The sequence below is a fragment of the Corvus kubaryi genome, unplaced genomic scaffold (genome assembly GCF_017639235.1).
Source record: "Corvus kubaryi isolate FWS band 111438036 unplaced genomic scaffold, C.kubaryi_AGA036_p1.0 134, whole genome shotgun sequence".
Taxonomy (NCBI): Eukaryota; Metazoa; Chordata; class Aves; order Passeriformes; family Corvidae; genus Corvus; species Corvus kubaryi.
In genome coordinates this window covers 560,282-586,689 of record NW_024580668.1, presented here as the reverse complement: position 1 = coordinate 586,689, position 26,408 = coordinate 560,282, and the positions used below count along the sequence as shown (strand labels likewise).

General features: G+C 46.1%; 1 protein-coding gene across 4 annotated transcripts; it reads right to left on the bottom strand.

Moving 5' to 3' along the window:
• Positions 1 to 13,932: 13,932 nt before the first annotated feature.
• On the bottom strand, positions 13,933 to 26,321 carry LOC121672072 (somatomedin-B and thrombospondin type-1 domain-containing protein-like). 4 transcript variants are annotated; one of them, XR_006018763.1, is made up of 6 exons: positions 19,217 to 22,600; positions 18,727 to 18,921; positions 17,721 to 17,799; positions 17,043 to 17,219; positions 15,716 to 15,935; positions 14,761 to 14,848 (listed from the first exon to the last, which is right to left on the bottom strand). XR_006018763.1 is itself a non-coding variant. In XM_042044575.1 (5 exons), exons 1-5 carry the CDS (start codon positions 22,764 to 22,766, stop codon positions 14,731 to 14,733), a joined length of 729 nt encoding a protein of 242 aa, XP_041900509.1. In that variant the 5' UTR covers positions 22,767 to 26,321; the 3' UTR covers positions 13,933 to 14,730. The 4 variants fall into 4 exon arrangements, 3 of the variants coding, with proteins under 3 accessions (XP_041900509.1, XP_041900502.1, XP_041900512.1); XM_042044575.1 differs by lacking the exons at positions 15,716 to 15,935; positions 19,217 to 22,600 and adding an exon at positions 22,607 to 26,321 and having other exon boundaries at positions 13,933 to 14,848; XM_042044568.1 differs by lacking the exon at positions 15,716 to 15,935 and having other exon boundaries at positions 13,933 to 14,848.
• Between the last annotated feature and the right edge of the window lie 87 nt (positions 26,322 to 26,408).

Here is a 26,408-nt window from a genome sequence, read left to right as displayed (position 1 = left end):
GCACACACACCATGGTCCCTGCACACACACCATGGTCCCTGCACACACACAATCCCTGGCACCCATGCCATACCAGGAGATCAGCATCTCAATCACACAATTGTGCAGATGCAAAACCAGATGCAGATGGGAGAACAGCTGATGTTTGGAGACAAGGAGCTCTGTGTGTGAAAATTAGATGAACAGGCTGCTTTGGCTGCTACTTGAGACAGAAATGGCCTTTCTTGGAGAGTCACTGTGGTTTTCTGCTCCATTAGACTGGGTTGGTTAAATTATACAAGTCATCAGAGCAAGGGTAATTCAAACTGCTCAAGAATATTTTATAAGTTTATTACATCAAATGTTGTTTTATATTGGAATGCTATTTCTATAAGAGTCATCAAAGTTCTAATGTGAATGCCCTGATTTATGAAGACTTTGATTTATGGCCATTAAAAAATGAGAAGGACAAAATCCAAGTAAGCACATGTTCTATCCAGACCATCTACCTGTTTGTGCAGTTCTGCACTCCATGTACCCTTACAGGTTCCTGCATATAAAAAGCCAAGGAAAAAGACTAAGTGCACAGTGCAGTTCTACATCTCACTTTATACAGTTGCAAAAGAAAACCATAAAGTTAAATGCACAAGTGGACAAATATCACAGAAGTCCATGTATTTAATGGCATGGGTTCTGCGTTTGCTTGTGTTCATTTTCAGTTTAGGTCTTTATAAGAAAAATCTAAATGATCAGTTGTTTCATCACAAGCAGACAGTGACATCTAAGAAGACTAAGGCACTGAACTTGAAGGGAAGTTTACAAATGAAGAAAGTGGAGAAATTCCTATGTCTTCCTCTTTCACTTTCTGCTAATGACTTCTCTTGTTATTCACCTGCCAGCCTGAGCATGCAAGCTCATGAGTTATAATCCAGTATCTGTAATTATACTGTCCAAGGAGGTTTTCTCTATGAGTTGATTTACTTTATCAAGTCAATTAAAATAATGCCTATCTCCTGAGGCATCATGGTTCATTACTGTGTCCCAAATCTATAGACAGGAAATATTTTTGCCCATATGTTAGCATATGCTACAGAAATTTGCTTTGCCTTGCCTGGGCCCCTTATCCCACATCCCCTCAGCCTCATAACTCGTGTGTGCTTTATGCCAAGCCAAGGCACTGACTGGAGCAGGTTAAAGTGATCCCCTGTGGAAAGCAGGGGCCCCCAGCCCAGTCTCCAGTTGCAGCTCATCTCTGCAGCATGGTCTCTGCCTGCTCAGCACCAGCTGCCAGAAGTTACTGGGGCCATCACCTTTGTATTTCATTTTCTACTGACACCAGAGCATTTCCAGGCTTTGTACAGATCAGTGAAATGCAGGAGCTTTTTCACTCCTCTCCTCCTTCTGCAGCCCACACCCTCAGGTATCTCTTCTCTCTGGCTCTGTTAGAAATAAGCTCACCAGCTCTTTCCCACCTGAATGGATTTTCCTTTGATTGTCCTTATTTAGGTTGAAATAGGAAGCTTTTTTTTCTTTGTTGCACACCATCCTCTAAACCACCTACAAACCCAAAATATCTGGGTTTTGAGCACTCAGAGCAAGGTGATGTCTGCCTCACACCAAGCCAGGAGACAGCCAACAATCCCAAGGGTTAATCAAACAAAACCATCTGGCAAGGGAGTGCACACCCAAGTCAGGGTACTGAATCCCAGCGACTCCCCCAAGCACTGCTGGGGCTCATCCCATCACCCCACAGGGCAGAGGGATCCCAGAAAAGCAGCCATGGGCACTGAACTGTGCTACTTTTAATTCTTTCTTTAATAAAGCCAGTGGAGTTTTTCGGAGTTTAACTTGGCATTCAGTGCTTGAAGTTGGGCTGAAAGTGCAGCACAGCCCTCACTCAGAGGGATGTCACTGCCCTCTCCAGGGACATTTCTACTCCCATCTAACATCATATTGTGTCACCAAACCCAAAGAGAATGTTTAGGCATTTCAGCACAGATAAACGTGAGGAAAGGGTCAGCTTTTCAATATATTTTGATCATTTCAGAAGAGACAGTAATAATATAAATAATTTACAAGGGATTTATAAAATATGGATTAGATTCTTCCATACTGCCTCTTTCTACTTACTTACCTTCCTTACCTTCCTTCCTACTTTCTGTAAGGAAATTGGGCTACTAAGAGATGCAACATCATTATTATTCAGCAAGTAAGAGCATTTAGAGGTAACTTTGCCCCAGAGTATCATTTTCAACCATCCAGGCAGAAGCTGAGACTAATGTGTCACAGCAATGAAAGTTTGTGGTTTCTGGTTGGAAACACAAGTACTGAGCATTAACATGAGTTTTGAAAAATAAAAGCAAATATGTGCAACATTTCATCATTGAGTTTAATCCTTATATAATTAAAGAATTAACCCACATTGCTAATCTAATTTTTTAAGATTTTAATCTTTTTTATCTATTTGTTTTATAGATATATAGCCATAGATATATAAAAGGTATACATCTAAATCTATAGAAAATAGATTTAGATTTTTAAGAAACCATAATAGTTTACACTTTGCTATACCCAGTAGCATTTTTCTAATGTCAGCAGACGTGGTTAGTAATAATTGAAGCTAAAATGAATTGGTCTATATGCAAACACAAAAATTACATAATGTAAAATGCTGTTTTCATGCCTTAATGATAATTAGTCTTAAAATGAACCACACAGTGATGCAGCTTTTAGCACTGTCCTGAACAGTGAAGAGGCAAACGCTTGGGGACACTGAGATGAAGATTGATCCAGGCATGAGAAAGTGTAAATTAAGAGCCATGGGGCTTGAATACAGCTATCAAATAATATACAAAATATTTGACCACTTTTCGAAGGTCTAATTGACCAGAACAATCCATAGTTTTCTCTATTTGTTTTTCACATCTGCAATTTTGGTTTTCAGTAACATTTTCAGGCAAACAAATATTTCTGAGGCATTTCAGTATGGAGGAGAATGGCTCCATGGAAAAAGCAGACCACCAGCTGCTCCCCTGGGAATCCAGCAAAAAGGAACAGTTGATTTCTTATTAATGTAAATGAGCTCGTTATCTGGGTTGCGTTCAGACTGAGTTCAGCAGTTCAGAGCCTCTATTCCAGGAAATACAGAATTTATGTAACAGAATTGAAGAGAAAGTGAAGGAAGGAGCGAAGTAAGTGCCTGTTTCCCAACTAAATGCTTTTGCTATTCTGGTGTCAGGGTGGATGGGTGGAAGCTGAGATGGGATATCCTGGCCCATACCCTGAGCTGCAGGAAGATTTTATAGACACTGAGGTACTTAGAATTTCCAGGACACCAAGCACCCTGTACTGTGTTGTTATTAATATATACCTACATCAGGAAAAGTTTGTGAAACTGATACTCTCCTAAGTTCCAGAATAAACTCAGCAAACAGCATTTCTTGGACTTTTTTATAGAGAACAAAAAGCTTTAAGGATGGGCAGTCCTTTCCACCATGAATTTCTAGACTGACTTGATGGTCATAACACAACAGTGAGGCCTGGGAATGCCTGAGCTGGTCCTGTATTTAGCTCTGACCCTTTATTCATGAGCACCCCTCAGAAAACACGAATCTGTTTCATAAGAATGATTTATCAACGTTACCCAGTGATCTGAGACCTATATGATGTATTCAGCAAGGTAATTAAGAGTGTAGCACCAGGTAGGAATATAATTTAATGGAATAAAAATGCTGAGTGAGAAAGAATGAGCAAAAATACATTAATTTTCCCATATCTCATTTTGTTCAGGAATTTTTTTTTTTTTAATTTCATTCCATAGCCCATTTTGTTAGAGAATAAAACCAGAAATCTCTCAGTCCCTCATCCTGCTCCCAGAACATGTACCCTGTTCCTTGCTCTCCTACAAACAGTTCATCTCAGCACCCCTGAGCAGTTCACCTGCAAAGCATCACCTGCACCTGCGGCAGAGCTGCGGGAGGGGAGATGCCTCTGGCAGCAGCCGGGGAAGGTGAAACCTCCTCCCACTGCTCCCACTGTGCCAGGGCTGGGCAGGGCTGCGGCACCACACGTGAGCACAGCGGGGGCAGTGCAACAAGAGCACCGCAAAACACACATCGGGGCTTTCTGGACTTCAGGCTTGTATTTGCAAGCGAAACGACACCCGGCTGCCCAGGTGAGCAGGGGTGGGGCATTGTTTTCTCCCCCTTCTGACACAGAGAGCTGCCCATGAACCCTGTTCAGAACAGTTCCCCTCCCACAGCCACTGTCCCAGCTGAATTTGAGTCCAGCATCCCCTAAGCTCTTGCTGAGAGCATGAAATGTGCTGTCTTTGGCCTTTTCACAGTCCCTGGACTCCAAGAGCCAGTGCTTGGACCCCTCCCAGGGAGGAGTGTTTCCCAGGCAGTCCCATCCCTGTGCATGGCAAAAAGTTGCAAACTCTGTCTTGGAGATAAGGGATTTTACAGCAGCTGAGGCTGAGCGGTGCCACTGCCTGAGTCCAGCTCATGTAATGCTCTCTGCTTCTGAAAATTAACTTCTGAATGGCCAAAATAGGGTGCGAGTGATCCCTCCCAAGAATGATGCAAAGGTGCTTCTGCCAGGAGGGGCTGGGGATATTCCCAGGGGTGGGATTACAGACTTCCAACTCTCAGGCTGCTGTTTTAACTAAAACATTCTTCCAGGAGGGGGAAGCTAAAAAACCTCTATTGGAATACTGAGCCCACACACTGGACATACAAAGTCCGTCTCTGCTATTGCATATCTCCCTCATTCACTCTCCCTTCAGAGAAGAGTCTCCCAGAAGCTTTACCAAAGTTTTTTTCATACCATTCTTTGCCTGAAACAAGAATTTTCTCCACCATGGGTGACAAAGCCTGGTATCTCTCTTTTCCTGGCTGTTACTTAAGGTATGAGATCCATATCCCCAACACAAACCATGCTGGGACTTCTAATTGGGTTTTCCTCCCACTGTAACTCCCTCTACCATCTGTTCCTCTTTTTCTCTCAGATGACACATCCTTCAGTCACTGAGCAGTGCCATGGCAAGCCAACCCAACCCTGGAGACTCTGCCAGAGCAGCACCTTCCCTCTTCCCTGTGCCCCAGCCTCAGCTCTGGGTGGAAGGTGGGACTTCAAACCAACACCTGCCCACCTGGGACAGGGAGGGGATTATGTGCTGGTGGATCACTACATTCCAGTCCACATTCCTGGCTGGGTTTTGCCTCCTGATATGCTATAGGGTTTCTTTCAAAAGGAGGCAGAAACCCCAGTGCCTCTGAAGTCCAGAGCAAAGTTGTTTTTAAGCAGCAGCAGAGCTATTTAACCTCTGACAAAACCAATTTTTCTGCTTAGTTGAAGTTACCCATCCCCAGCGCTAATGAAGGACTCCGGAGCCTCTCTGCTGAGATAATTGGTAGCCCCAGGCTTCAATAGGATCCAGGAACTGCTTTCCACTGCTTCATCTGAGGAGACAGTAATCTGTTGGAAACATGGCTACTTCTTCTGGCCTCTTTCCAGACCCCCAGTCATGTTAGAGTTGAGCTACAGCAAATGAAAATACATTAGAATTTTAAAATGATACATAAGTGATTCTTGCTCCTTGGGAAAGTTGAAGCTAATGTTGCCTGCAGCTATTACTAGTGTTTTCAGAAATAATTCATTAGCTGCAAAAATCTTCTCTTATTTCTCAGGAAATGAAACAAAAAATTAGCTGTTTTACTTTCCTTATTAATTCCTTCCTTTCCATCTCCTTCAGCACTCTCCAAGCTGCAGAGTGGAGACATGAGGTCTTAGAGACCATGGAGACACAAGTGAACTTTTGGCCAGGTACCATAAGATGGTGTATTTCACCAGCTCTAATACTTTACTCATGGTTTTCTGGGAAGGGTTTCTTGACCTGCCTGACCTCACCTCGCAGAGGAGCAGTAGGACATGTCAGTGGTGACCTCTGGCTGCCAGAGAGTGATCACCAGAGCTCCATGGTGAGATACAAAAGGACTGGTTGGATCAGCCAGTCTCTCCCAGCGGAGACACAGCCAGCACTAAGCCAGGGGGGACCAAGGGAGAGGGACTGCTTTTACCCCCAGTAACTCTAACAGCTCCATTCTTCATGGGGTGAGGAAGACCCAGGAAGACTTTTTTTCCCTGCACTTCAGTGCTTTTGGTTTTGGTCCCAGAAGAAAAGCAACACATGCAACTGAATGAGAGAGCAAGAGAAGAGAGTTTTATAGATTTTCTTTTAAAGAAAATACACCAGGGGTTGAAGTCAACTTCATGTGCCAAATATTTTGGTCAACCTCACAATGTCTGAGAAATGCAAAACTAAATTTCTTGTAATTTCTGTAAAGTTCTGAAGAATTGAAGGCCTTTCTGAAAGTCTTGAAGAGCACCAAAAGCTCTGAACTAACTGCACATACTCTGGCTGCTCACTGCAGCCCTGGATGAACCTCCCTTGCTCTGCACAGAAGGGGCCCAGCTGTCCAAGCCACACCTGTGGCTTGGAGAGAGGGAGAGAGGGAAGAGTCACGCTGACGGTGCAAGAGTGGGAGCTTCCACCCAGCTCTCTCACTCATACACATCTCACCTTTGCTGACAAATTTAAGGTACACTCTTTTTCCCTGGACATGGAATTAAAACCTCAACATCTAAGCAAAACATGAAAAATATGTGAGTGATTTGCTAGTTGTCCTGGAGAGCACTTGGCTGAACTGCTCATCCACAGCAAAGTCAATGCTCTCGATGCCATCTGCAGACGGCACTGCCGGGTGCTGCTCTTGGGGGCTCTGTGTTCCACCAGCCCTGCAGGGCCAGGGGAGAACCTCTGGCAGAGACAGTGGCCTCTGCTCCTCCTTGGTGGGTGCCGACCCTCAGGGGCTCCCGCGCTTGGGCTGCCTGTGCCCCCCAACCCACGCTCCCATTCCCTCCACACATGGATGCGCCTGGAAGCATCTGGAAAGGAATTCATTTTTCCTCCTTAGTGGTTTGACACAGCAATTAGATTGGGTTCAATTGTTGGGACTTTACCACCTGTGCTAATAGCCAAAATTTGTTTCGAAGATAGACTGCAATGTTTTGAATTTGGAGAGAGATTGCTATCCCTTTTAATTACATTTTCTGTCTCTAATGAGACAATTACAAGCATTTCAATAGCTCCCAGTCACCAGCTTTCCACTGTATGAGAGCATAGGAGAAAAAGGCATCCTTACCTCCCCTTTCTCTTTCCTCTCCCACCCACTAATTTCTTTGAGCAATTCACAAGTGTGTCATGTATATTCATCTCCATCCTAGCAGAGATCCTAGCAGCAGTTAGACTGCCCAAAGCCACTGCTGGAGCCACTGCACTATCCCAGCTGTTGCACCTGAGGACCAAACTCCCAGTTCAGTGACCTTCATAGGGCAGCGTGTAAAGAACAGCTGCACACCCCCACTCACTCCTCTTTTTCAGCTCACGTCACAAGTGCTGAAATCAAAGATATTATTCATAGTGTAGAGAGGATATTGTCTCAGAAGCAGGAGGAGCACAGGAGGTGCCTGCTGGACCAGTGCCAGTCCGTCACTCCAGTGATCTTCTCACAAAGGTCAGTGACTTCAGCATTAGAAACTTTCCTGGAAAATGAACTGGAAGCTTAGGTTCCTACTATGTGGTACCTGAGCACTGAAGGGCTGGTTCCTTCCAGCTAGAAATCCTTTCTGCTATTGAAACCGGAGCCCTTTAATCTTAAGCAGCATCAAATGTTGTTATTGTAAGATTGCATAGCTCTGTGGATAAATGCTGCATTTAACATTCCTGTGTAATGAAGTAAAACACTCTGGTCAAGAATGGAAGTTTATTTAAGGCAATATAAAAATATTGCCATTAATCCAAGATTCTTGTACACTACAGACCAGGATGCTGGAGAGCAGCCATTGTAAGCAGGACAGATTTAAAGGCCTCCCCATGTGCAGGCAGTCATTATGTCTCTTGGTGGAGTCACAAGGCATCTTAGACAAACAGTAATGACACGTAGATACATATACCTATACCGTGGTATCTACAGCCCCATGGACTGATGCCAGCTGAGCATGGAGCAGAAAAAGCAGGAGGAAGGGTGAGAACTTGACCAAGATTAAGCTTGGGAGTGGGAGCAAGCAGTGAGTCAGAAGCTCTCAGGATGCTTGCCCAGCCCTGTGCCCCTCTTGCCCCACACACCACAGGGGAGATGCACATTCCTGTAGCTGCAATCATCACCCACACTTGGGATTTCTCCACTGAGATACCTTCAGGATTGGCATACCTGCTTTGTGATGTCAGGGAACAAAGAGCTGGGACTCCTGGAAAGAATGATTTTCCAGCCAAGCTGGAAATATCAACTAATTTTCAAAAATTTTCAAAATAATTTCCTTTGTTTCTCTTTTTTTTTTTTTTTTCCTTACAGCTTCTAGAAAATCAGTCTGAAAAGTTTTGCTAAGGTTCAAAGTGGTCCAGCTGCAGCCCTGACACAGACACAAAACATGTTAAACAGTTTACATCATAAACCCCAAGCAGTGGGGCCCAGTCATGTGAGCTCCTACCAACACCCTATCCTTGGGGAAGCTTCCCCAGGAGCCAGCAGGATCTAGGGTTTACCTTTACCAAGTTAAACATGAATCACTGTTGTCTGATTCGAGATCATCTTCCCGGTACTTTTCCGACTAAATCATGCTGTTTTGACACACTAGTTCAAGAGCTGTCACTTTAATTATAAGAATGAGTGGTGATGCAGAAAACCAGCAGTAGCAGCAACAACAACAAAAAAATTACAAATCCCCAACTGTTAAAACCAGAGCTTTAATGAGAACAGTGGAGAGGCTGGAGAAGCTTCTTGCTGTACATACATGCAGGACAGGATGAGCATCCAGAGCATCTTGCTGAGGGACCCTGAGCCCTTCACAGAAATGGAGAAGTTTACACTCCCCTTTGACAGCTAAGAAGATGAAAGAGAAGAGCTGCAGTCTTGGGGGTTTGTAAGAGGCCAGGAGCTGAACACAGCAGCAGGGTCCCAGCCTTGCCACCCCACTGCAGCTGGCACCACTTGTGAGACATCAAAGTGTTGAGCCTGATATCAAATTATTGACATTTTCAGATAAGGCCAGGTAGCAATAATGAACATTTGATACTCAAACCTTTTGGGGAATGAGCTGTTCTTTTCAAAAGAAATGGCTTCTTACTAGAAATAAACTTTCAACCTGTTTATCCTTCAAATTTCCTTCAAGTTGTTCACATTTTTATCCAAGAAGGTCTTTGCAGACACCAAAACTGCCCAGTTTGTGTAACATCTTCCAAGTCAACCCAAGACTGTGCATTCACGTTCAGGAAAAAAAAAAAAAAACAAACAGAACAAAAAAGCTTTGGTTTTGAGACTTGCATTTAGCAGGAAACAAAAGACATTCATTCTCACCAACCTTCCTCACTTAGAAAAATCTCCTCCATGACTTCAATCCTACTTCCTAAAGAAAGAGGTGAGAAAAGAAGTGCTCTGTTTCCCCCAGCAAAGCTCTGGGTTTCCCAGCTCTCCTCTCAGCAGCCCCTACAACCCACCACTTGTTTTCCCATCACACGATTCCTGTGACTCCAGGCGCAGCCCCCAACCAGAGCAGTGACCCCAGTTCTCTCCAGTTAAATCTGTTACCTACATGAATGAGCTGAGGAAAACCAACAGGAGCCCTCCCAGCAACAAGTTTGTGACTCCAGAGCTCAGGGACAGGGGTTTGAAATCCTCCCCAACTTTGGAATAAATTCCAAGACAATATACAATCCAGAGCTCATATTCTCCAATCCTATTTACTGAAACAGTCAGAACTTGCACTTCCCATGGCACCCTGGGCATATTATTATACTATGCAATTTCCTTCTGCAAAAAGCCAATTAACTGCACATGTCTGCACCCATTCTGCCAACTACATCATTTTATAATTTCAGAACAGCAGCGTAAACTGTCAGGGAGTTATCAGCAAGAACTGCTCTGCAGTAATTAATAGATGCAAAAATTAAGAAAACGAGCAAACTAGGCACACAAATTAACAGTCAATTATAACACAGTAATCTACAGGGCTAGGATCTTGGGTAAAACAAATTTCTACATTCAGATTTACCATCTCCCTGCTATGACAGAAGCCAAAGAGCAGACTAAACATGAGCTGATTGGAAAACTGGTTTTGATTTCCCTCTGTATGTGCTCCAAGACAGAGATCTGAGAGCAAGCAGGTCTGATTGTAGTTTGGGATCTTAAATAATTCCTGATGCCCCTTCCCTCTCACCTTTGATCAACAGGTGATGGAGTCATTCTGACAAAAACCTTCCATAGTTGAAGTTTCTCTTTATCCTGGGAGCCTTTTGTTGATCTGGCCATTTTACACCCTTCCAGACACTTGTGAGTCCAGGATGGACACTGCTGGCCCCACCCCGTAGCCATCTGGGCCCCCTGGAAATCACTGCCTTCCACTGGGTTCCTGCCTGCACAATGCTGGTTGCTCAAAGCATGGACAGCACTCAAACCTTCAGCTTCACCCAACTTGCCTCAGAACCTCTGAAAAGTTCACTCCCACCCTGTTTTGTGGAAAGCCTCTGGTCCAAGCAATTGAGATTCTCCTGAGAATGGTGGGGTTGAGTGTAAGGTGGAACATGAAGCACAATACAGATTAATATTAAAGAAGAAATTCTCCACTCTACAAAATTGCAACTAATAAGAACTTTGAACATCCACTTGTCACACCAATTCTACATAAGATTTTCCCCCAATTTCAAGTACAGGGTTGCTTCTCCTGATCATCACAAGCTCTGCAAGACCCTACTGAAGTGGTAGGGTTTTTAATCAAGCCCTGCATACAGCAATTGAGAAGATAACCCAAGATACAGATGAAGGAGGGAGCCCTTCCCATGCATTGTCTTGCAGTTCAGCCCAAGACTGTGCATTTGTGGAGAGGGTTAAAGGATTTGATCGATTTTAAAGAAACCTCAACCTGCCACACACTATTCCATGAAAGTGAGGTTACTTTCCAGACTGAAGATAGGTAAAACTGCTTTTGCACATCCATGAGCTGGAAATAAAACTGCATATTTATGCTACATCTACTTACTTCTTAGTAAAGGTGCACAGGACTGAACAAATCAATTGCAGGCACACGGGATCAATAATAAACTGGATGACCACAATCCTGGAAAATGCATTTGCTTAATTACATGGCTTCCACATTTCCCAATAAACTACACTTCAGTACAGTCACTAAGCCATTTTTACTGAAATGCTTTACCATAAAACAAACATATTTACAAATACATTTGCACAATGGATTGAGAGCAGCCCTAAGGAGAAGGACTTGGAAGGGCTGGTGGACAAGAAGCTCAACATGCCCTTCTGGCAGCCCAGAAACCCTCCTGGGTTCATCCCCCCAGCATGGGCAGCAGGTGAGGAGAGGATCCTTTCTCACCTGTACTCCTCTTGCAGTATCAGAACCATCATCAAGGAACTAATGTTATAATTGAAAAGAACTTATAAACTTCACCAAAAAAAAAAAGGCAGAAAAAAAGAGAGTTAGTGATCTTAATATTTAAAGACTCAAAATTAAGAATAAAGGAAAAAAATGTTTAGAAAGCTAGAGATTATAGAATCGTCTCAGTTATGGAGAAGTATTGCTAACTCCTACCATTCCAGGAGAACATGCTCAACTCGCAAAAGGAATGGTTTGTTCTTAGAGCAACACAGCTATTTAAGAAAATTACATTTTTGTTGTTCTTTTTCTTTACCTTTGGCTCCATTTCTGGGCATATTTTACCTCTTGTTTCTAAATGCACAAGGGCTCTTTCCTTATGGAAGGAAGCAGATTCTCATACATTCAGATGAATGCAATCCCACATACCAGGACATTCAGGGAGCTCATAGGCCTATGAAGAGACCATGTAAAAAATGATCTTTTAACACCTTCTGTTTCAAATGCAGAAGAAAACTGCTTAATCCCAGGCTGGACATTACAGGGGCCTCTCTTTTTCCCCATCCCATGTCAATGAAAGATTTCTCTACAAAAGAAAATCACAGGGGCTCTTCAGCAGGTTGTAAAAGAACCTGGATTTTTTGCTTGACTTTTCATCATTAAAAATTGAGATCCTCAGCTGGAGAGCAGGGGGAAGTGTAGGAACATCACTTGAGCTTAATTTTGCTCTTACATAAATCCAACTCACTGGTGCTTTGGCTTTATTTGCTCTTCCTTTCATGTGGAGCCAGTCAGGTGTGTGGAAGGTGGAGCTGCCTGTGCACAACTGGCAGCGCCGCATTATCAGAGCCCAACGGGATGATCTATGGAAGATGAGGACTGAGCTCCTGGCTTTGCCTATTTGCTGTGGGAGATGTTCTCCTGTTGATAACCAGTGGTGAAAGGTTTTTAGCATTGTCATGGGAACGGCGGTCATCTTCGGAGAACAGCCTCTCCTCCATGCGAGGCTGCCTTGCTTGTTTACACTACAAAGCCATTTTTCAGGAGTATTTTGCCTTGGATTTCCAATAGTTTCACTTTTCCCAAAACCCAGGTAGTAGAAATTACAGAGATCATAATGATGAATGGTGATACAACTCCTAAAGGGAAACAGGCAGGACCCAGTATGTGTCAAAACCATGAGCTAATTTTGACTTGTAGGGAAAGTGATCTGACAACTTCATTACCTTCTACTCAAAAGGCTCACTCTTGCTCTCTCTCACACACATGCTTCCCCCAAGAATTTACCAACAGGATTTGTTTGTACAGTCTCACATGGTGTGGAGGTGAAGCCAGCACACTGTACAACCCTTTTTAGCATGTGCTGATGCAGAGACATTTGCAATGTCTTGTGTCATCAAGTGACAGCCTGTGCAGAAACACAGCTGCTATGAGGGTCCCTCGGGGGCTAAATCTTTTATACTGCTGCATCTCCAGGTTACAGAGACAGAAGGAAAGGCCTGGCAGTCCTACCATGCCACCACCAGTAGCTCTTGTTAAGACCCAATGTTATCAGCTCTCAGGGATGAGGCAGCAGCAAGAAAAAAACCCTTGTGGAAGACTTTAGTTTTTTAAAAACTACTACAAAAAAACTGCACCCTTTATAGCTTCAGTACTCAATTCTGAAAGAATGTGGTAAAAGCAGGGTTTCCCATGATCAACAGTTTGGGTAGATTTTGAAAATGAAAAACTCTTCCAGTATCTGCCTCCATTCTGCTCCTGAAATGACCACCTGCCTCTTTAGGATCCGGTGGCTCAATAAGGGTCTTCTGCAGGACAAAGAAAACCTTCCAGTGACAAAATGCTACTCTGATTAAAGACCACCAAGAAACGAAACTGGCTTTCAGCTTGACAGAGATCCTCATGGCAAAAACCAAAATTACATCCTCCAGTGATTTATTCCCAACCCATCTCTGGGGATCACACCCCTTCGCTCACACACCTGCAAGTGTTCTTGAGCAGGCCACAAGTTAGTGACAGGTTATGTTACACAATGAAGTAACGTAACAGTGAAGACCTTTTGTTTTTTTCCTTAAAATTTTCCTACTCTGGGATGCTATCAACCCCTGTGAGTCTTTAATTCACAGACAGCTTGTAACACACCATGAGAAGCAGACCCTTGCTCTCAAATCCCTACTGCACTGGCCAAAGGCATCAGGCGCTTCCAGAGCTCTCATGGCCCACCACACACCTCAGCATCTGCAGCACAAACCCACAGTGCCCCTTGATGTGTCCATGCAAGACCTTCAGCATGGTTATTAGAGGGGTTTGTGATCCGATTCCAGACTAGAGGTGGGGCTGAGCATTAACACTCTCTGCTGGAGCCAGCCCTGGCCACTCACCTGGGCATGACAAATGCAATGACCTTGACCTCACCCTGCAGCGAGTTCCTGTCTGGAACAAATTAGACAGGTTAAGAAGCTAAAGAGATGGCACCACACAGATTAATCAAACAGACAGACATTGGGAGAAGGTCTCCAGTCTCCTTTATTTTCATTTATAGAAATGTATGAATACTAATCAGCAGAATATAAGGAAAATATTTCAAGTATTTCCCAGTCAAAAACACAAGGCTATAGTCAGCCCTCCTGGCACAGCTGAGCTGACTTCCTATTTAGAGCCCAAGGACTGTATTGCATTTTGGACCAACTCAGGGATGTTCCTTGAACCTGAATTCCAAGGGCCAGTTTGTCCCTGGTACCTCCTATCCTCAGATTTGACAAACACATTTCCAAGTTCTGTCATTACCTCAGCAGCACAAGGTCAACCCTCTGTAAGACTGAGGGCCAAATGAAATTATGAGACCAGGGAGGGTGAAAATAGAAGGAACAGATACACAAGCATGAGCAGGAAGTATCCACAAAGTGCTGTTGCCACAAAAAGAAGGCACTTGAGTTAATTTACTCTGCATTGTTGATTCCTCATTGAGACTTTAGAAAAAGAATAATTAAACCTGAGTTCTTATGGCCTTTTTTGTCTGATTTGTTATTTGGTAAATTCTCACTCCTTTCAAAAAAGGGGGAATTTGCAAGAAGTCATCAAGGTCAGACAAGATTCTCTCAGGGAAAAAAGAGATCAGCACTTCCCAGCCAGCCTGATTTCTTTGGAAATTGAGGAGCACACAGAGAGAGAGAGGATTCCAGGTGCCCCTGTACAGCCAGCAACCTCTGAAAAGGCAGTGAAAGCAAAGCCTCCAACATGGAGAAGTCATTGCTTTGGCTCCTGCTGCTGCCGCACACTGGGGCTTGCTGGGACTGCCAGGAGAAGTCAGATGAACAAGAAGCTGTGAACAGAAGGGCAGGAACAAGTGTCCAGCTGGCGAATTCTCCTCCAGGTTCCCTTGCATCGATGGTTCCCCACTGCCTGCCAGTGCAACAGCTGATTCCTGAAACACAGTCATTACAGGGAGAAGGTGAGAGAAAATGAGCTGCACCTCCACTGCAGGGCAGTCACCACGAGGTACAATAGGGCTTAAATCATCCAGTAAATCCCATTTAGTCTGAGAACATCCATTTTCACTCCATGGGCCCGGTTCTGCCTCTCTACCACTGTAAAGCAGCAGCAGCAGCAGCCACAGTGAGGCCCACAGGTTGTACCAATGTGAAGTAAAACCTAACAGTGACAGGAACAGACATTTTTCTGTAGCACTGTGCCCCTTCCCAGATTTTACCATTCAGTGGTTTAAGGGAATTCCTCACATCGGTATCTCCCAGCCCTGACCGTCGGAGAAGCACAGCTACCACAACTGGATCAACTCTTGTCCTATGCAGAGAGCTGCCCACAGATAGCCCAAAGACCCCTAACTTCTGCTTGGTTTATAGTTCTGCAGAAACTGGAATTATTGCTCTGCTCCAGATATGCCTGCCCTTGGCTTAATGAGGTGTCATGCTTGAGAGCTGCGATTCATGCATCACACATGGTTGGAAAAGGCTTGCTATATTTTCCTCTTGCCTTGGGGTCATTTCAAAATACCAGAATCTGCACAGGGAGGATTCAGACAAAGCTGGCTGTGCACAGAGCAATTCCACACCCTCCAAAACTCTGGGCGGCAGCCTTACCTTTACTCCTTAAACATGTGAGCTCTCAAGTAGCTGGCTTCCCTGCTGGCTCTCACAGGTCTATAACAACATGGACCCACCAGCTCATCTTACAGCAGGACTCTGGGAACAATTTCTAGGCTCTGCTCAGTTGGGATGGACTTAAGATATCTGCTGAGATGTGGGCTGAGTCCTGATTTCAGGGAACCACTCACCCCAACTCCATTATTGCTGCCTCTCTCCAGTCTTCAGCCTGCCAGCATCTGAGGATCATTCCCACAGGATACAGTGCTCTTTTTTTTGGAGCTTCCATTCCACATACACTGCTCTTCAGCAGATCAGGTGGATGACGTTATCCCCTCTTTTTGCAGCCCAATGAGGAAATGAATTCCTGAATATATCTTTTATTTCACTTCATCTGATGCTCCTGGCTGGCTACAGAGTTTTATTAAAATAACATTACTGTAAGCTTTTATAATAACTTACATGTTGAATGCAGGTAAGAGCTACTCTTGGCCACAGCAGTTAAGATTTTCTCCTTCCTTATCTAAAAGCTTACATAACAAACTGAGGAAGAAAGGAAAAAACTCTATTGTGACTTCCTCTTCCTGAAAGACTGAGAAAAATCCTGCACACAAAGGCCATCACTGGCAGTTTTGGCAGTGCAACATTGTGTGCTTGAGGCTTGACAATCCCACTTTAGAATTCCTAGTTCTAACAAACATGCTTATTTCAACCTTTACATAAGTTTGAAACATACTCCTGCCCAACACTGATGGGCAATGATTTTCTCAGGCAGGGCTGCCAGTCAGTTTCAGAGGTGCCTTTAGTAAGCAAACAATGGGATTAGGAGGTACCAGGATTAGGCAGTGCTGGACTGTGCCTCCAGCGACCATCAGAGTTTGGGAGCCAGGACTTCTCTGTTGCTGGCTCTGCCCCAGATGTGTTTCCCAGCTTCAAGCCATCCTTCATCCCTGCCAGAGCTTACCTAACTTGTACAACCTGGGTGGTCCCCATCTATCACCCCAAAACTTCTTCAGTTCTCAAGGGTAAGGATGCTGAATGTGCAGAGACTTAACAGTACCTCCATCTCACCTCAGATGCCAGCACATACCCCAAGTTCCTAAGCCAGCTACCACTCACCAGAAGTACTCATAGAGGGTCACCCGTAGAAACAAAATCCCCAGTGCTAAAAAATAAGAAATAGAATTGGCTTTATTTGACATCTGACAGGACTGTTAACCTTAGAACTAAGGCTGGAGTGTCTTTACACTCCACAACTGTGCCACCCTAAAGTGAGTGAGATTCAGCAGACTGAGTGCAGGTATTCCCACATGCACTCCTGGCTCTGCCCCTGGTTTATTACATGAGCTCCACCACATCATTTCAATTCTGCAAGAAACTCATGGTACACAACAAGAAGCAGTTAGTATACATAGAGTGCTCCAGAGAGCTGCATGCAGTGCACTGCGACCCTGAAACAAGCGGAACAAGGGAGAAGAATGAAAAATTCAACACGGAAACAAGAGCTAAAACTCTTACTTTTGGCTGCCGGTGCCATCGCCATAGCAATGCTGACTCGGGGAGTGCAGAGCCGGGTGCTGACACTCCACGCAGATGGTGTGGCCCTCCCTGAGGTAATGCATCCAGCGAGTGTAGGAGTGGTGGTTGTGCAGGCAGCCCGGCGTGATGGCCACGAGCTGGAACTCCACACAGTACCTCCCACCCGAACAATGGCGGGTCAGCTCAAAAACCAGGGGAGGCCCTTGCACGGGGCTGCCAGAGCCACACTCACCTGTGAGACCACAGATCACTAACTAAGAAAAACCAAACCAAACCAAACAATCCCCCCATCCAAGGTCATTAAAAGCAGAACACGTGGTGTACCTGCATTTTGACAAGGTTAAATAGGGAATAAAACTATTCTGCTGATGCTTTCAGCTAACATATAAAAAATATCAGGTATGACTGGCATCTGTTTTTACCAGTAGGGACATAGACTGGTCAAGCATTTGACTAATCTAATTCCAAGTCTGGTACCCACTTGCTGAGCCACACTTCCTCTATCATCTCCTCTCAGAATAGGTTTCATAGAGCAGGTTGTGACAGGAGCTAAGATTTGGTCTGTAAAGGTTTTCCTTGTGATGATCTCCCTCCTGCCACCAGAGAGACTCTGTGGGTGGCATATGGCTGAGTCCCTGAGCTGAGCCTCCAACTTACCCTGCCCTTTCACTGGCATCAGCTGCAGCTCTTTTCTTCCTCGCTTTTCCAAACCCTCCTGTAGTTATTAATGCCGGGACTGTGTATACCAAAGAGAAAGGGTACAGAGCATCAGTGGCAATGCTGCTCTAAGGCTCTTTATGTCTGCAAAACAGAAAAGATGAGCTTTTAATGTCATAGGGTTTTAACAGGCAACAAAAACAATTCTAAGTTTGTATTTTCATATTATCCATCACTGTCAACCATTCCACTCAGAAGAGAATCTGTATAACTGACAGATTTTTGCCTGAGCAGAGTAAGCCTACTTACAGGAACAGCCAAAGACAGGGGGAGGCAATATTTGCTTAATGCCAGCTCTCAACAGGTTTGAAGAAGTCACTTGCAGCTGTAATCCAGACTGGACAGATTTTGACCCCAAAATACCAACCAAAATGACAAGCAACTCTTCTAAAAGAATCATAAAGGTGTTCCATGAAAATCTGATTTGAACAAACTAAACCCAGGCTTTTTCTCCAGAAACCATCTGGAGGTCTCCCTTGCCTGCACTCTGCTCCAGTGCAGAGAAGGCATATCTCGGCCTTGAGAGGTATTGCTCTTTTGTGACTTTTTGCAGATAACTCATAAAATAAAAAAATACATATATAAAAATGAAAAAAAAAGTGTTCAACACCCACTTACAGAAGTTTTAAACAGACATAAATCTGCCAATCTTACCAAAATTTTCAGAGATTTACACTTGTATAAGTGAGAGCACAGCAGACCTGTAACATCTCACTTTTGAGACACAGTGGATCACAGTAAATAGCAGGTACCACTTCCAACACTGTCCTGGGAAGGATGTGTCTAAGCCCTTGCATGAAGAGCTCAGTTCTCAATTAGCCCAGGCAGGCCCATGGCAAACATCCCGGTGTCTAAAAACAATTCTTCAAACAGAGTAAAAATCAGCTCTGCTGACCCAAACCAGAGTCCTCCCCACAACTACCCAGACACTTTTCAATGGACTTACTCAGGGACTGTTGGCACTCTGTTCCTTGCCGAGTCCAGTACTCTACACAGCCAGCCCTCTCCTCCAGAGCAGGACATGCTTCTCCCCCGTTCCTGGGCTCCTGAATGATGTGCCTCATCCGGACACGATAGGTTGTCTTACAAGGCTCTGCGCAGCCACTCCAGGCACTCCACTGAGATACGACACAGGGGATCACTGGAAGAAGAGCAATAAATGGGGATGTGGAAGGTTAAAGGAATGATGCCAGTGAAATGCCTGCTCCAGAAATAACATTTTTTGACATAGCTCAGCACAACCTTCCTTATTTTAGACCTGTCCCATAGTTCTCTTGGGCAGTTCTGAGTAGTTCTCCTCCAGGCCCCTTCACCGACCCCACAAGACGCCCTGAGCCCGGTGGTGCCCGGACACGCAGCCAGAGCCCGAGGCGAGCAGGGGGCTGCTCCGCTCGGGGGCAGCGGGGCCGGGAGCGGCCGCGGCCGCAGTCCCTCACCTGTGCAGGCCTGGGCGTAGTCGTGGCAGCAGTCGAGGGTGCGAGCGCACGCCTGGTCGCAGTAGCAGGGCCCGGTGGAGCCGTCGGGCCGCCGGCCGGCGCTCAGGCAGGCGGCGTCGCGGCCGGGGCAGCACAGCCCGCGGGCGGCGCAGCCAGAGGCGCGGCGGGGCAGGGCCGGCGGTGGCAGCGGCAGCAGCAGCAGCAGCGCCGGGAGCCAGCAGGGACTGCCGGCCATGGCCTCGGAGCTCCGCCACCTGCGCTGCCGCCGCCCGCTGCCCCCCCCAGCTGCGGCGGAGCGCCGGGGCGGAGGAGCCGGCCCGGCCCGGCCCCCACAAGCGGCAGGAGGCGGCCACACCGGGCGGCGCTGGGGCGAGTCCTGTGGCGGCCGCTTCCCCGGGACCACGGTGTCAGCGCATCCCCGGTCCGGGGCCCGGTGTGCCGGGCTGTACCGGGACTGTGCCTGCTTTACTGGGGTTGTACTGGGGTTGTACTAGGGCTGTACCGGACCGTGCCGGGGCTGTGGCCAGTGCCGAGCCGCCGCCCTGAGGCGGCAGGTGCCGCTCATACCAATACCCTCATCTCCTGCCACACTCTTTGTGGCACCTCGCGCTGGCCGCGCACCCGACAGTCCCTTTCTGTGGACTCATCAAACCAAAAACTCTTCAGCCCTGACTGCTGGCATTTACCCACCAGATTATCGAAAGATTATCATAAAAAGTAGATTATAAAGGAGACCAATATTTTTGCTGGATTTGACTCCAGCATACCTCAGGAGCCATTAAAAAACAGAAAGTACTTCATTGCCAGTACAGCAGCTCCTAAGGAACACGATCCAGCTGGCTATGCTACCTCTCTACAGAATTACCCTGTAATTTCTTCTTAATTCGAAATGCAAGAAGTTTAGAGAGATTACAGCTACTCCTGTGAATTATCTAGCTATTCAGTACAAATCAAAAGGCTTTACTGTAACTTTTTAATCAAAAGAGGCTTGCTCTAAAATATTGATCACAACAGATGTTATACCTTGCTGAACACTGAACTGGGATTTATAAAACCCACCCACTGGTTTTTGGGGTTTTTTTGCAAGCAGTTATGCTATTGTACTAAGACGGGGTATGGACAAAGCATTCCCATTTCAGGGAAACTGCAGCAAAGATGTTTCTAGAAAAACAGAAAATAACATCAGAGGACAGGTTAACACCTTCAGCATGTACAATTCTGGAGGCATGCTGACACTGCATCAGCTTGGGCATGACATGGTAAAATGTTCCAAAAAGATAAGAAATAAAAAAAACTTTAGCTTTTTTGTATATCACTAGATGTCTGCAGCAAAGAACAGGCATCTCATTTTCTTGGCAGTGGTCATATTGTCACCTTGGAAATCGCACATGTAACAAATCCTTCAGTGAGCAAGAGGCATAAAGGCTGGGAGAGGAAAGAGCACTAGAAATCAGTAGCTGTGGGGTCTAGGAAGCAGGAATTTAAATATATCAGGTGTTAATTTTTGCCTCTGCCAATGAGTCACTTACTCTGTGACCTCGGGTAAGTCGTTTAACCAATGCATGTCTCGTTCTTGATCTAGAACAGGAAGGACATTCAAAAGGAGATTGCACTACTCAGCTAATAGTTCACACAAACCAGAGGCGGGTGCGGCTCTTGCGCAATCCCCCGAGGGGCAGTAACAGAGCACACTTCCCTGGTCCAGCACCCATGCTGCGATGCTCCACGTCCCCCGCCAACAACTGAGGTAGGAGGAGCACCTTCACATTATTCTGAGATACACAGACTGAATGAAAATAAGCTTCAGAAAGCTATGGGTCTGCATAAAGACTGCAATTTTGACTGACCCTGTGCGGTTAGGAAAATTGGATCTGGGTCCAGGCATCTCAGTAGGGATTTTATTCAACCCCCCTCCCCAGCAAGTTCTTGGGAGCAAACTTTGTTTCTTACATTCCCAGAGTGACAGCAGTTCTCCCTTGTTCTGGTTTGACATAGCCCTGGGGATTTTTTAGGGTTTGGGTTTTTTTTTTTTCCCTCTGACAGGCTCTGAAGATGCCAAGGAAACATGGCCCAAGCCATGCTGGACCACATCAGCCCAGCAACAGATTTCTTGCAAGACAATTGCCAAGTCTGGGTGGGTTTGCTGGCCCTGTGAGGAGTATTGGAGCCAAGCAAGCGTGATTTTACAGAAAGGAAATGTGGCTAGTCTGTCATACAGGGAAAAGTTCAGGAGCAGAACAGCTTGCAGGGATGTCCTTGGGAACACCAGTAGGTGTTCCCTGTTGTATAAAAAGGGGCATTCTTTTGTTGATGAAAAGCATAGTTGGTCAAGATAGAAGTTTTAAGAGCAATACAAACAGAGGATGGTAACTTTTGGGGAGAAAAGGTTTAACTGCACCTTCTCCTCCAGGTTTTTTGGAATTGTTTTTGCCCTGGGACCTCACAACAAGTTTACACAGGACGACAACCAAGTCCAGCTCTCTGGTATTTCTGGTAGGATCACACTTTCTTCTGCTGCCTGCAGAACTCAGCCCATGAGTCCCAACACACGTTCTACAGTGTGATCACCAGCAATTTTTGACAAGTCAGATGATTTGTGCTGTGGATGATAAAGGAAGGCCTTTGGCTGAATGACCAGAGCTGCCTACAGACCTCACACCTATTGTTCCATAGCTGTGGACCAGGACTGAACAGGATTGGACCTGGATTTTATCCTAAGACATCATAGAGAAACAAGTTAAGAGCTTTCTTTGGTTGCTTTTTCCAAAACTGTATTTCCATAGACCTGTGTGACCCTGCATTAAAAATTAAGAGTGCTGTATGTTCTTTTTCCACCTGCAGCACAGCACTGCTATGAGCAGTGTCTGACTCAGAGCCTTGAAGAAAACAGTCAGAAGCAGACATCTGAACAATGAAAGAGGTCACATCTAGACCACATTAGCAGAAAACCACAGGCACTGACCTGAGTAATATCTCTTACCAGCACTGCACAATCCAGATGTGCATAGTAGAGATGTGCACAGTCCAGATGTGCACAGTCCTTTGCAACATGGTCCAAAGGGAGCAAGACCAGTTTTTTCTTCTACAAGAAAAGTTAGGCTGCCAATTACTCTGCTTTCAGCAAGTCACAGCTAAATATGACAGCAAGTGGGATGAGTTACAGCTGCAGAAGCTGAGAGGCCGGGCAGCATGCATACAGCTCTCACAGGACAAGGGCACTGTTCCTACTCTTCCAGTTCCTGAGGAAGTGGAATATGAGGAAAATAAAGATGAATGAACCCTGCAATAAACACTGCTACAACTCTCTCTACAGGGCTACCACCTCACCCTCTCTAGGAAATCCTCTATAGTTGTCATGATCAGGCAAACCTACAGGAAACCACAACTCACCCGTGGCTGAACCCAGTGCTGCATTCCTGAAGGCCTGAGAGATCCTGTCTTCTGTTAGCCTTGCAGACCTCCCAGGAAGCTTTATATCTTCCTGTTCCCAGCTCTCGAGCCACAGCTGGGGAAACAGCAATGCTGTGATTGATGGACAGACTCCTGTCATTAGGCAGAGGGAACATCTGACAACACCCAGATAATGGTGAGCTTTCCTCTTCAGTGTGAGGGAAAATCATTAGACTCATCCATGGATAGATGCCTTTGTTAGATTCCCTGTCACCATTCAGACAGGGAAAAGGCAGCTCAGAGGAGACAATGGTTTACGTTTTGGTTAAAAAAAAAAAAGAAAGGAAAAACAGCAGGGAGAGAACCCACCAATGCCCCTTCCAGCAGCCTGCAACACAGGGTAACTGTGAGGCACCTACTTGTTACTTGAAAGGAAGACTTAATCACATCTCTCAGGCAGCTGGCTGGGCCATCCTCTGTGCCTGTCATATCCAGCCCACACAGCCTGGTGACCCTGCACCCAGACCCGATCTGTTTTCTGTCAATCCTCTCCCTGCTCTGCACTATTCCTGCAAGTACTTTTCTACAGGGCAGGAAAAGAACAGTAAAGAGCAGATTTGCAACTGCTTTATAAACTAACAAGAGAACTCAGGAGTTGTCCCCTCCTCACCAAGCCTTCAACTTGCCAAAAGGCTATGGAACAGCAGGTCTACCTGGTCAGCTCAGTCAGAACAAAAACCCAAGTCTGCATGCAAAAACATTCACCAAGTCACTGTAGCTCCTTTTGAGAGATGAGACCTCACCAGCATCCTTTTCACTCCTGCCGATGTTGCTACTTACCTTTACAGGCCGCAACTTCACTCAGGAGAACTTCAACAGCACTCTGGCGGTTCCAGAGGCAAGACTGACTGGTGGGACTCTGGCCATAGTTTAGAGGAGTGACAGAGAGGGCTTACAGAAGGAAATAATGACCAGCAGCACAAAGTATGTCACCCATATGACACAGCAGCAGCTGCTGTGAAGCATGTGCCTGAGGTCCAGGTTTTCATATGCCAGGAGCCACTAGAGGATGCACATTGCTTCTGGCACCTTTGGCAAACAGCCTTTTCCTCAGGCATTTTTCCTAAACCCTACTAAGGCATTTCCTCAGGAACATAAAGTGCTGACTAAAAAGTTCTCTGTAAATTCCAGTCCTCCTCTATAGATTACCAAGAAAATTGCATCTATAAATATCCTGCTGTAAAACAGTGACGGCGAATACTCAGAGGAAAAGTCTGCTTTAAACTGGTGGTGTCCAGGGCCTGATCCACATCTGCTGAAAAATGGATTCACTCTCAAGACAGATCTTCTCCCATAAGGGCTGTATCTCAGAGAAAATATGTTTTTATACCGTCTTATTAGCCTAAATTCTTGCAAACATGAATGGAGGCCAAGCCAGTATAACAATTACAGCACTGCTCTTGTAAGGCTTCAAATGATCTGAAGCCACCTGCATGACATGACAACTGTCTCTCTTCATCAGCAGGCCAGATTTGGAAACATTGGTGGGGGGTTAAGGCAATGTCCACCACTGCTGCAACTGTGCAGCACAAAGTGAGTACACATACTCCAAGCTGCTCAACAAGGGCAGAGGTAGAGCTCAGTATTTCTTCTCACTGGGAAATGGTACCCGGAAGGCAGCTGCTGCCCACAGGCCAGGCTCTTTCCCAGACCGAAGTCCGGGTACTCCAGTGTGTGTGGGAGGATCAAAAGCAAAAGCCTCACCTGTCAGTTAAAGAGCAGCCCTGAACCAGGAGGCTGTTGAAGACACTGCAGCCACCCACAGTGGGAGGAGCAAGTAGGTGTGGGGCTGCTCTGGGGCAGCCCCTGGGTGCAAGACCCACCTCCAGGGAGCAGCTTTCATGAACAGGCTTCAGGGAATCTGTCTGGGCAAGCAGCTTCTCATGAGGCTGCCTTTATTGACTGACCAGCCTCGTGCAGCAGCTGAGCCTCCCCAGCCCACAGGAAGAACACCTGCTACCCTGCTGGATCTGGAGGAACGTGCCTTGCTTCATGCAGTCAGCACTGAGACGGCACCTCCAAAGGTCTTGCCGGCCCTGGAGATCCTCACTGAAGAGTGTTACGTGAACTTGAGGGAGTCTGCAAAGTAGAGAAATGAGGCTAGCCCCTGGATTTAGTATTTGCTTTAAGACTGAGGAAGTCAAGTTTATTCTGAGCACTAGAGGGAAGATTTTAAGCTGACCCAGTCACACCATTCAAAACTGAGCAGAGCAAGCAACAGGCACAGACAAGTATAGACAGTCCAGTGGACATTTTCCCAAATGTAGCACTAAAGAAATCAGGCAGATTCTCAGGATTACATGGATAGAAAGGGTCCTGAACCTGTTTCCATTTCCAAGACATTTTGTTGCACTCCACCACTGTAAGGGATCTGCCAAAAAACATGGAAGAGTCTATAGTCTAGAAGTTATAGCTGCAGAACATCTGTTTAAAACACTGGATGCTGTAAGAGACAGAAATGCTCTGCTTCAAAACAAAGTCTTCCTCTTACTGCCTGGAACAGTCTGAGGGTCCCAAAATCTGGATCTTCCTTGGGTGGTCACAAACTCAAGTTTGTGCTTCGCTGGCTGTCCATGGAAATGTCCAGCCTATCAACACAGCTGATGTGTCAGATAATCTTATCACTGAGCAGAGATGGAAGCAGAGGAAATAACACAGCAAGTAGAAGCAGCAATAAGTAATGGACTGTGCTTTGCTATAAGATAATATGCAGCAGCTAACACATGGGTCTAGAAAGAATAATAATCACCATGCAGTCAAAATATGCCTGGGTCTTTGGGAATACAAATGTTAAAACTCTCCCTTGTGTATGAAAATTTCTATTAAAAGCAACATCAGACAGAGAAATAATATGTGCTATTTTCCTCTCAAATGCTCACGCCACCAAGAAACAGATCTGTTTGAGAAAAGTAAACATTTGCTTAAACATACCAGCCCAGTGAGTGACTCCAGGTTTCAGTTTAGAAAGTTGCACAAGTACCTACAGGAAGGTTTCTGTTTCTGCTACAACTGATAGAACTGACAGCTCTGCCTGGCCACTGACCCGCAGAGCCCCCACAGCACCGAACGTGGACATGCCATGGTTCTGCTTCGCAGGCTGCTGAGAGCTGCAAGGGAGTTCTCTTTGCAGAGGAAGAGCTGCAAGTCAGCCTTTGTCAAGAAAACGCTTCCTGACCTCCATCTCGTTCAAGTCAACCAATAGACAAACTCAGGAGCTGGCCAGGGCCAGCAAAAGTCAGGCTGCTTTAAAGCCAGAGTTAAACCTCCTCATCCCTACCTCTTATCAAAGCACGTAGGAAGAGATTTTCAAATGGGGTTGTCTGCCCCCATGCCTGCTACAGCCAAAGCAGTGTGTGTACTGGTTCCCCGTGCCCCGGGAGGTTCTGTCACGGCTGCTCTGGGGACACTGGACCGGGTCTGGGGGGCTCTGGGTGCATTGGGTTTGGGGGCTCTGGGTGCATCGGCTTTGGGGGGCTCTGGGTGCATCAGCTTTGGGGGGCTCTGGGTGCACTGGGTTTGGGGGGCTCTGGGTGCATCGCCGTCTGGGCCAGGCCGGTGCGGCCCTGAGGGGCGGCAGCGGCCGCACAGCGCCCCCTGCAGGCTGGGCCTGGCCCAGCGCCCCCAGGAACCCAAACCCTGCCCCAGGAACCCAAACCCTGCCCCAGGAACCCAAACCCTGCCCCCCAGGAACCCAAACCCTGCCCCCCAGGAACCCAGACCCTGCCCCCCAGGAACCCAGACC